Raw genomic sequence first — 11,698 nt, forward strand, 5'->3', positions numbered from 1 at the left:
CGATTCACAATCTCGATAATATCGCTCTCTACGAGTGCAAAACACACACTAGCTAGAAAAAGAATAGTAAATTATCGTAACTACTGTTCCCTTCATCATACATTCATTGCCGCAGGCTTTCTCGCCAAGCTTATATACTAACAAAGAGGTATCTCTCGATCACACTCGAGCTTCCCCAATAATATGAGAAACTCAGTCACGCATGCGCTAGCAGCGTAACGTGACTTCCGCTGTCGTAACAGCATTACCGTGTTTTTTTATATTTATTACAATTATCTTGTTTCGAAATAATCACACAATAAAAAATCGAGTTGCATTATTTATTGGAAAATCAAACTAAAAGTGCAATTAATTTTATCATTTTAAGTTACAGGTACGCTGAAACAAAACAATATATTTATTGTGATTTTATTTAGCCTGAGAGTTGAATCGTTAAATTTGTCAATTAAATGTTGTTAAAGGCTGAAACAGGTCAATGTTGACCAATCCAGTTTTTCTCTCTCTGAATTTTCATGGATTATAAAATGATAAAAACCCTATAACCCAAGCACTTTCGAAAGGTGGGCCTTTCTTCTTCAGCGGTAAACTGGGACTGGTAGTAACTAATTCACCAACTTGGTAGATATTTAGATCAAAAATCGTTTAGATCACAATTGTGTGATTCAATCCATTTTTCATCCTGGATGTTCGAAGATTATTGAACCCTTCTTCACCACGAATCAGGGATATTTGATTTAGACAAACTAGAGTATGAAATTCTCCGAAACTAGTCTGGCCCACAGACACCCCCCCCCCAATGAAATAATAGACCATTCCAAGCTTTTACTTGTTGTTAAACAAATGTTTAAACAACTTTGTTCAACTATTTATGAATCAGCTGCCTTGTGTCGGCTACAAATACGAAACATTAAATTGTGGCCAACATAATTACAGACTTCAGTTATGTTGAGATGTTAATGCCTAAAAGATACTAGAAATAAACGTATATTGTGAGGTATATAACCTCTTCTCACTTAATATTAGTGTACGTGGTTGCCATCATGTATGAAGTTATAAGGCGAAATATATTTCTCCACGCATGTGTGGGGTGGGGGTGGGGTGTGCAGTAAGAGAGTTTCGAACTGCGGCTTTATTATAATACGCACTGGCTAGTCTGAGAAGTCTGGATTTGAGGGGGGGGGGAGTCTGAATAGTGTTCGACAATAGTGGGAAGGTGTGTACAGTGGAAAACGGTATGCTAGTTTAGACACAATGTTTTGGAGTTTTTGTAATTTAGTGAACTGGATTTCTTCCATGTTACAGATGATTATAGAACCTTATTCCATTAAGGCTCTCATCAATGTTCGGTAAATATGAAGGCTGGTTTGCGATTTGCAACCGTGTATTATATAGGTGTGCTACTCTTGCTAGAAGTTTTTTCTAGATTTATTTTATGTGTGAGTGCCATGTGAGATTGTGATTAAGCGTCATGCCTAGGAAGTTGATTGACAATGACAGGGTGATAGTGGAGTTGATTGACAATGAAAGGGTGACAGTGGAGTTGTACAGTTTGTTTTACATTCTTAAGTTTTTTGTATTTTTTTGTTGAGGCGTTTATGGAATATTATCGCTTAAGTCTCGTTTGGATTTCGGTTGATTCCTCATTTGATGCACCATGGAATAGTAGTGTAACTGAATGAGTAATATATAAAGGGAGATGAGTGACGTCATGAATGTCACATGGGCTTCCAAGAAGTGTTTTTGTATATTTTTTAATGCACTGTTGTAAATGTGTCTCATTTCCGGTGCAACACGGCTGGAAACGAGAGCATTATGTAAAAAGGTGTTAAGAAGACACTTTCATTAAACAGAGCAGGTTTACCAATACCAACGTAATAACAACACAAGCTGAGTTCCATTACGAGGAGTCAGCTATTTTCGAACACATTACACGTGAACAAAACTTAAATTTGTTCTACAGTAAAAACTATTATAATTTGATGAAAATGAACATAAATTTGGTACTAACTGTTGTATTTGAAACAATGACTTGGTATGATTGAAATACTGTTACTAGTGCAATAAATAAATAATCTTATTCATTCTCACACTCCACTAAGACTATCATTTTTCCTTATTTGACTACTCATTTCTGAGTTAAGTGAGAATATAATTTTCACGAAAGTTTCTTTATGTTATCTTATTATTGAACTCTTCGAATATGTTTCACTATTTTTCTTAAAAGAAAACACGTTTCTTTGGTAAACAGTAATGTTTTGACGGGTGCAAGCTAATATATTTCGGTGCATAAAACAAATTTTACATAGAACTTTGGAACACACCCCATCTTGACCTTCAGATACAAATCCTTACACTGCAATGTTTGTGCTTTCTTACAGGACTTATTATAACTTGATTAACAAAGGTTAAAAAATGACTGAATACTTTAGTAATCGATACACACAAAGTACCAAAGTTTAAGCAAAATAACTTAATTGAAAAATGGCATCATATAATGGTGCTTAATAAATATATATAAGTTTAAAGGATTAAAAATTCTTCTTGTTTTTAAATTCCTACACAAAATGTAACGCACATATAAACAAAGCAACATTTTTTTTCTTCTAAAGATTGAAGATCTAAAACCGGAAGCAAAACATTAACTAAAGAATGCAGTTATATAGACAGACGAGTTGTATATTTGTTGTTATAAAACTATTACATACAGGCGTATTTCTGTAAACGACTTAAAAACCATAGTGAAACCGGTAATGTTTATAATATACTTAACAATGATCACGAACAAAACAAAAGAAAAAAATGAATTCACAAGGGTACTCCAAACTCATAATGAACGAACCTTAATATACCGAAACAGAAATTAGCTAAAATTAATTAAATACAGTGTAACTGAACTTTGAACTACTTGATAAGCTGTAAATATTTGATATTTTTGCGAAAAAAAAAAGGTGAGGGGAAGATCCGTATTGCGGTAAGGATCATGTTGAATTTTCCATGGGTCACTGACGAAAAATGTTATCGTACTTTGGGTTTGATTTGGAACAGCATGTTATCAAAATACCAGAATTGTACTAGGTACACACAATGTGGAAATCACGGCAATTGTTTCGTTGTATATATATATTCTTCAAGTTTGAGATCAGATTTGTTACACATTTTTAAAATTTCTTTTAATTTAACAGAGATTTAAGATCTAAGTAAGAAAAGTCAGTTAACTGAAGATGGCTAATAAATAGCAGATTTGGAGAAGAAAAAAATGAAGTTGGAATCTAAAGAGACAACAGAAACTACAAAACTAACGAGTTAAGTTGTATACTTGAGAGAAAAAAAGAGAGCAATGGAATTGCAGATTTGAATACAAGAATTACCAAACCTGGTAAACGTCGAAACATGTAGAGTCCACATTTTAGAAATGTTTTTAATTGTGTATCGATTTTAACGTTGTGTGTTCTTTATTTATTATTTAAGCGGTTGTTGTTGTTTTAGCGCAAAGCTACACAATAGGTTATATGGGTTCTGTCCACCACGGGGAATCGCATTTTAAATATTTTGAGAATAGTTTATAAGGTCCTGTCTGAAATAAAGAAACTAATGAAACACATGGTATATACTTATGTTTCATTCCGGAATCTGGACATCTGGATTTTTTAAACAGATGTTTTCAAGATAGCAAAACGTCTTTAACTGTGTGCTATGCATGTGGAAGACTTACAAGTATGCTATTCAAAACCTGTTACTGTTAGGTATATCATAAAAAAAGTGGATAATGTACCTGTAACACAAAAACACCTTTAGATAAATCATGTATGCTTCTCACACAAAATCAATAAACACCGAACAAATATTTTGAAAACTATCATCATCTTCAGTAATACCACAACAGTCCAATACCATTGAAGCTCAGGAAAGCACATTCTTTTATGTGAAATATGTCATGAATTATTTGTTAACACTGTAATAAGAGGATCATGATTTTTCATATAATATATTTATGAATGAAGAAATACGAAACTAAATGAGAAAAAATGCGATTAAGGTGAACTGTTCTAAAGTTGAAAAGGGAATACACAACTTTGTTAATTACGACACTAAAGAATTTATGATTACTTGAAATGTCAAAGATTTAAACAAATCGAAGCAATGACCTAATATTGTGTTTTCTAAACTGAAAATTTTTGTCATGTTTCTTTTCCTCAAAAAGAAATCTCTTTCAGTATAATTTCTGAGCTGATTTACAGAAATTAATCACATACATTTTTCTATTTTTTTACAAATAAAAAATAAAAACTATTATCAATTTCTCAAGACTTTAACCCTTTGTGTACTAATTACTATTGTAAATTCTGCCACAAGTAACAACTATTATCAAAACAGCTACACGTATAGTGTTTCGTTAAATGAGGTATTTTAAAGATGGTTTAATGAAAACGGGTATAACATGAGAATTTACTTACTGGTAGGACAGTTAATGCTCATTATAATTGCAATATGAGACTACGTTTTTACACACTTGATCATATAAAGAGAGAGCGTTATTGCTTTAGTGATAAATAGATACTTTTCTTCTTTACACTGCTTTTACTAATACCATAAGGAAGCACAACTAGGATAAGAATAGCCAGCTAAACATGAATTCAAGTACTTTCAATTTATCATTGTGTCCGGGTGTAATTAATTGCATCTGTTGGAGCTATTTGACCATCAATACGAAAGATTAATAACACAAAACAGCTAGGTGACTGACTTTTTAAGCTCATTGCTTCCCAACTAACTTAACATCATCTTTATACGGTGTTTCATTTTCAAAATAACAACTTTCTTTTCTTCCTTCAATATCGCACTTTGTTAAGCAATAACTAATAAAATACTTCAAAATTATCTGCATTCTCTCTCTCTTTCGTTTATATAATTATAAACGTAAGAGATTTATAAGTTTATTCATTTGAGTCAGTTTCTTAATTTCTTTTCACCAGCTTCCCTGTCAATATCTTCTATTAGTTGTCGATATTCCTCAGGCGTTAATTCCTTTTCCATCTCTTCTCCTTCTTGCTTAAGGCTCCTCTTCTCCCTGTGCAAGCTTTCCTTTCTACTTATGGTCTCCACGCAGAGAACAATGAAGGAATTGTTACAAGAGTATTCTTCTTGTCCTAATAGACGATTCTTTATCAAGGAACTAGTCAATCCATGATTCGTTAAGCTACTGCTCTGCCAAGATTCACAGTAATTGTTCTCATCTCGAACTCCAAATTTGTTGGATCCATGCCACACAACTTTCTGTGGCCTGCACAAAATAACGAATTATATACATTAATATCCTAATTGAACTTTAAATTTTTATGTTGAAAAATACATATTATGTGACATAATCAATAATATCGTAGTATTATTACAGGAAGTCATGAGTAATAATAGTATTGAGTTTTCAACTCAATACTGACTTATTATTAGAGTAGTAAGCAAAAGTCATATAAGTACATATACAATTTACGTTTCTTACCAGAAGTTATCAAATAATACATTTCTTCCATCAAACGAATAAATCCGAGGAGGAAATGGAAACGTCGCTCCATTCCCTGTAAACATGTCTTTCCAAGAATTGAAAATCACCTCCTCCTGGAAGTCAAGAACAAATCAGCGATGTTTTCGGACAAAGATGTTTTATCATGTTTATCAAGAAACTTAAAAAACTGGTTTACTTTCGTCTGGTTTATTCTCTTGTTTCACATGTAAAAAATATCGAAAAAATACAGCTAATAATATAAAAGTATCGAGCGTAGTTGAGGAGCTATGAGGTTTTAGATTTGTCTATTGGTTCCAAGTATGATGATGTGAAGGTTGTCTTAATTGGTGTTTGTGTGATACCACAAACAATAAATTACATATGAATTTGCTCTGTGTTTTTGCAACATACAAGTATTACCATAGAGTAAGTTATTTCAAATTGCACCTGAAAATAGGAGCAGATTACGTTTGTTTTTTAGAACTTTCGCGCAAAGCTACACAAGGGTTCTCTGCGCAGAACCCTCCTTAATTTTGAAGCGATAAGTTAGAATATATGCAGCTAGTCGACAGCCGCCAACTCTCGGAGTGTTCTTGTGTAACCGAATAGTGTGGTTTGACCGTCAATCTTATAGTGCACCCAAAGTTACAAACAATGGAACGCATTTACGTAGCAACAGTACATAAACCATGAACACTCGGATTCACAGTTCGGGAAAGTAGATTTTGAATTTAGTTTTTATTATAACGATACCAATTTTATACGACACCATAGCAGACATTAACAAATATAGGGGTGGGGTGGCACTGGACCCTTTACATAACTGTTAAATTAACCATCTTCTAAATTTCATTTAATTTCAACCTTTTCCCGCTGGAATTCTCCAGTAACTTGTGTAAAAATATCCTTATGAATGACGCGTAAAACCTGTTAAAAATACCACGACTGTGGTAAATCTTCACTTAGGGATCCAGCTACTGTGGTAGAGCTACACGCAAAAGATACGCTACTGTGGTATATCTACACGTAAAGGATAGTGCTGCTGTGGTAGAACTGCAATTAAAGAATACCGCTACCGTGATTGATTTACCTATAAAGGATAGTGCTGCTATGGTAGTTCTACCTGTAAAGGATACCGCTGCTGTGGTAGATTTACTTGTAAAGGATACCGCTGCTGTGGTATATCTACCTGTAAAAAACCGCTGCTGTATTTGATCTACATGAAAAGGATACGGCTACTGTGTTTCATCTACATGTAAAGGATACCGCTACTGTATTTGATCTACTTGTAATAATACCGCTACATCCTATTTCTGATAATAAGTTCAATGCTATGACCTCAAAATCATCTACCCATAAATTACACATCAAAATAAATACCCAGACTGTAGAGTCGAGGTTCCGTAGTTTACTTCCGTTACCATACATAAAAAAATCATGTATGACATGCAGATGTATTTCTTACCTCCTTAGCTAATATATTTTTTTTTCAAAATTTCTCTAGATATCATGCATGAAGTCTTAATATAGAATGTCAGACAAGGGTGCCACTGAGTTCCTCTCGTCCTAGTTACTCACGGAACCAGATCATTCAGCTAGAAGTTACTGTATAGCAATATACACTGATGTTTTTCACTGGCAAGTCAGGTGATGCCCCAAGGATACTACATTCTCTATTTTGAAGTTAGAGTAACCGTCAGTCACGTGGGTAGAGTCTGCACTCTGAGAAGAATGACATTGTTGTAATTCATATATTCATATGTTGTTTTCATTCTGGAACATGATTTCAGTTCCTACCCGATTACTCTTAGGGAAGTCAATGAATTATATCACAAACACTCTGCATTTTGGAGCCTTAGGTGCCATTTGTTCTGTCAAGTGTAGTCCAAGAGATGGCGGTGGGTGATGTTGACTAGCTGCCTTTACTCTAGTTTTTAAATTAGGGAAAGCTAGTGCATATAGACCTCATTCAGCTTTACGATAAATCTAAAAAATTAAACAAATAAAAGTGGCCGTTCATCCCCATGATATGACACATTAAAATTATGCATACTTAATTATCAAAGGTTTTTGAATTGCGTTGAAATGTAATTTTCAAGCTCGTACTGAATATTCACCTCTTTAATATGTTGGTGTCGTGTAGGTTGAGAATCGCACTGATATTTTCGAGACTAAGTTCTGGTGGTTAGGGCGTTCGACTTGTAATCTGCGGGCTCGGGTTCGAATCCCCGTCACCAAAAATTCTTACCCTTTCGTATTTAGTAAAGAATTTTTGGTGAGCGGTGTTGATTAGCTGCTTTCCCTGTAGTCTATCACTACTAAATAAGGGTCGGCTAGCGCAGATAGCCCTCGAATAGCTTAGAGCAAGATTCAAAAAACAAACAAAATTTTTCAAGACTTCAAGTTTAATCTATGAACATTGTGCGTAAGAAGCAGTGGCATAGTTGGGGTAAAATACAGCTTGTGTATTTTCGCTTTTTACTAAGTAATAATAATTCACGAATAGAGTTGCTATATAAAGTACAGATAATATATAAATTATATTTTCACGACTCCAATATGCCAGTTGGTTATATAACCTTAATTGATAAGTGGTTGGTAATTTTAAAGAAATTAAATGCAGCCAACATGTACACTTATAAATCAAGGACTAGGAAACTATTAGAAACTTCGTCACACACACACACACACACAAACTTACTACTACATCTTTGGTAAGAACGTGTACTTGTATGAATATATAAATTTTATATTTTCATAATGTTAAGTGTCAATACTAGATGTTAATACTGTTTTGTATAAATGTTATCATGTTCACCTACCTTGATGTTAACAACAGGGGATTTTCTATCCTTATAGTAGACAATACTGTTTAAATCTTGAACCTTTGAAGCTAAGAAGGCTCGAAAAGTGCCTCGTAAGTTGGCTTGTCTCGCTTGCCTATAACAGTCATAATCTACTCCTCTCACGCCGTGCATGTCCCCCTTCATTGGTTGATTTAAGGCAGCCATTCGTAGCTGAAATAACGTATTACAAGTTTAGTAGAGTTCTGTTTCCTCCAAAATTAACATAACGGTTCTAATTAAAAATGTCAAAAAGATGTATTGTTGAATCTTATTTTCTTGTGTAGGGGAAACAAATAGGTAGTAATTACAATTATCTAAATCAGTGGTTCCTGAAATCTTTTAGTCTGAGGCTCCCTTGATCTGAATAAAAACGTTTGAGGCTCCCCAACCTATAAAAATGCCTTAAAATGTCCCCCACCACAACTTTAGCATGGTGATTGAAAAACAGTGCCTTAGTAAACACAGTAATATCACCTTTCAACATACTGTATCATTTAACTAATTCTACGTAATTTTTATCGGCTTATTGTTTATTCAAAATTAAAATTAATTCAGCATCTTTGTTTTCGGCCCATTTTTTGGCGGCTCCCCAGAAAAAGCTTCACGGCGGCTTCCACTTTGGAAATCACTGATCTAAATGACCAGATGGAAGTTGAAATGATTGGTTGGATTTTGTTCAAAGCTCTTTATGGATTGAAATTATACTGCCAAAGTAATGAAACATGTGGTACACATCACGGAGAGACACGAGATCCACGTGATATTTAAGGATTTAAATCTGCAAAATATTTGTTTCATGTGTTAGTTATGATTCTGCAGTGAACTGATGTTGTTTACAAATTATATAATATACTTGCACAGGGAGTAACTCATATTACTTTAATAAAATAATTTTAAAATGCTTGCCTAAAATATATGTCTCGTTATCGTTTGACGACTTACGCGTCTGCTTTTTCTTTCAAATGAATCTTTTGTTTTTCTTACATATTAACACTTATATAAAGTACTGTAGCATTATTATTAACATGTGCATTGCTAGAGAGAGTTAGTGGGTTAATCATTTATTCAGGTAGAAGAACACTTGCCAGACGAGTTCAGTTCTTTCCCACAAAATTTAGATGATCACAGACATATATATATTACTGTCGCAGTTGTTATTAACACATGCATTGCTAGGGAGAGTTAGTGGGTTAATCCTTTAGCTCAACTAGTAGAACACTTGCCAGACGAGTTCAATTCTTTCCCACAAAACGTAGATGATCACAGACATATAAATTGATGTAGCAGTTGTTAATAGCATGTGCATTGCTAGGGAGAGTTAGTGGGTTAATCCTTTAGCTCAACTAGTAGAACACTTGCCAGACGAGTTAAGTTCTCTCCCACAAAACTTAGATCGTCACAGACATATAAAGTGATGTAGCAGTTGTTATTAACATGTGCATTGCTAGGGAGAGTTAGTGGGTTAATCCTTTAGCTCAACTAGTTGAACACTTGCCAGACGAGTTCAATCTTGTTCGCATGTAGTCATGATAGATGGATCACAAACTTATATCCACCCACAATTTACCAACTGCCCCCAAAAAACAGCACATGATGCAAGAAAACTAGCATAAAAATCATTCTTTTCAGTTGTGAAGTTGTTATTGAAATCGTTCTTAGTCTGAGAGAAGTTACAAGAAAAAGTGTTTTGTCAGGTTGTATCATATTTTGAAAAACCAATCTACATAGACACAGATTACTGGCACCAAATACTAAAGTGTCTTTTCACCTCCTATTGGTTAAGTTTGCTGTTGTACATACATTTTATGTTACATTTTAAGTTATGTATTTATTAGGCTAAACACTGTATGTTTCAAGATTTGTGGTAATCATTATATAATAGATTTTTACAACCACTAAATAATATTGGTGGGAAAATATCTTACATAATTAATATAAATAATTCGTGAATACGTAATCATATCAATAGAAACAACAATTATGAGATGATAACAAGAAATGTATTCTTCTTACCCTTCCGCTATTCTCAAGCACCAAATTATATGTACTTGTTGGTCCTGGTTTATTTGTGGTAAAACCCTGTAGTTAAAAAATAGTCAACATTAGAAAGGTCGAAATTAAACTCAAATGAGATACATAAATCACCTTATTAATTTAGTAAGACTGCAGCTTTAGTGTATTTTAAAGAGTTCAGTACAAGAGGCGGAAACTTGTAGATTTTTGGTATTTTGGGATACATATGGAGATTCACCGTTTGGCTCTGCATGCTTTTCTTGATTATCTGATGTTTGTTTCTTTATGTGAATTATGATTAACAAACGAAATATATACACACAGGAAAACATTAGGAGTATCAGTGTTAAAGAGACTTGGGTCAAAATAAGTAAAGAATTCAGTATTTTCAATGTGAACTTCTAGGTATACATTTTCTAAGTCTTTTAATATTGTGTAATATATATTTACTTTTCACTTTAAAATTTAATATTTGAAACAAAATTTTTGTGCTTTACCAATAGCTACAGCATTTCAAAACCCGAAAATAAATCCTTCCAGCACTTCGAGAAAAAAAAAGCTTCACATACCGTAGTTGGTGCTATTGTTGGTTTTGGTGAAGGCAGGATGGGTCCAAGCTGTGATGGAAAATATCAGAAACCATAAAATAAGCAATTTTCATGAAAGCTCTCAGTGTTTTAGGGAGGGTTGTGAAAATGCATAAAACATTCCTAAAATACCAAGAAGTTATTTGTGGTTCCCGAATCTTTAAATGCAATAAATAACGGTAAACTTGACATATATTTTCTTTTGTTTCACTCACGAGCTTTTAGACTTTACATGAAACAGTAAAATACCACCCTAAACTTCCTTCTACAGTTAAAATGTTTGCCATCTAAGCAGTAAATCATTTCCTTAAATGTTGGGCCTTTTTAAGGTTTTACAGTTCTGCAGTGTAAATACGGTTCATTAAAACACAGGTTCAAGAAAACCTACTCGAATATACTGCCAGCCTTGTGTAACCTTCACCAACAGGGCATCTTCATCGAGTAGAAAAGCAAGAGTTCCACGCGGACTTTTGTGAGATGCTTGAAGCAAGAATTCCTGGTTGGTAAATGTCACAGCCTAGAAACATTCATCAAAAATATATGGATATATGGTTGGTTAAATGACACAGAATCATGATACTGGTTTCCATTACATTCTGTTGTATAACCTGAAACTTGATACCAACACTATATATATAAAACAATATATCAAGCAGTTGAGCGTGTAAAAAAAAACATTACAAGTAAAAAGCTTAAAACTGGGTTTAATATAATATAGATTTACAACTATTTATTCAGTTTAATATAATATA

At 33.6% G+C, this 11,698-nt stretch overlaps 1 protein-coding gene across 3 annotated transcripts in view; it reads right to left on the minus strand.

Moving 5' to 3' along the window:
* Positions 1 to 4,768: 4,768 nt before the first annotated feature.
* The window catches only part of LOC106459553 (collagen alpha-1(I) chain-like), a 112,150-nt gene continuing 105,220 nt past the window's right edge, over positions 4,769 to 11,698 (minus strand). For all 3 annotated transcript variants that reach the window (XM_022386060.1, XM_022386058.1, XM_022386059.1), the window contains 6 exons: positions 11,335 to 11,463; positions 10,929 to 10,976; positions 10,360 to 10,425; positions 8,323 to 8,517; positions 5,498 to 5,613; positions 4,769 to 5,281 (listed from right to left, as the gene is read on the minus strand). In XM_022386060.1, coding sequence (XP_022241768.1) covers positions 4,948 to 5,281; positions 5,498 to 5,613; positions 8,323 to 8,517; positions 10,360 to 10,425; positions 10,929 to 10,976; positions 11,335 to 11,463 — 888 coding nt within the window. In that variant the 3' untranslated portion in view covers positions 4,769 to 4,947. The remainder of the gene's footprint in view (positions 5,282 to 5,497; positions 5,614 to 8,322; positions 8,518 to 10,359; positions 10,426 to 10,928; positions 10,977 to 11,334; positions 11,464 to 11,698) is intronic.

The sequence above is a fragment of the Limulus polyphemus genome, unplaced genomic scaffold (assembly GCF_000517525.1).
Source record: "Limulus polyphemus unplaced genomic scaffold, Limulus_polyphemus-2.1.2 Scaffold626, whole genome shotgun sequence".
Taxonomy (NCBI): domain Eukaryota; kingdom Metazoa; phylum Arthropoda; class Merostomata; order Xiphosura; family Limulidae; genus Limulus; species Limulus polyphemus.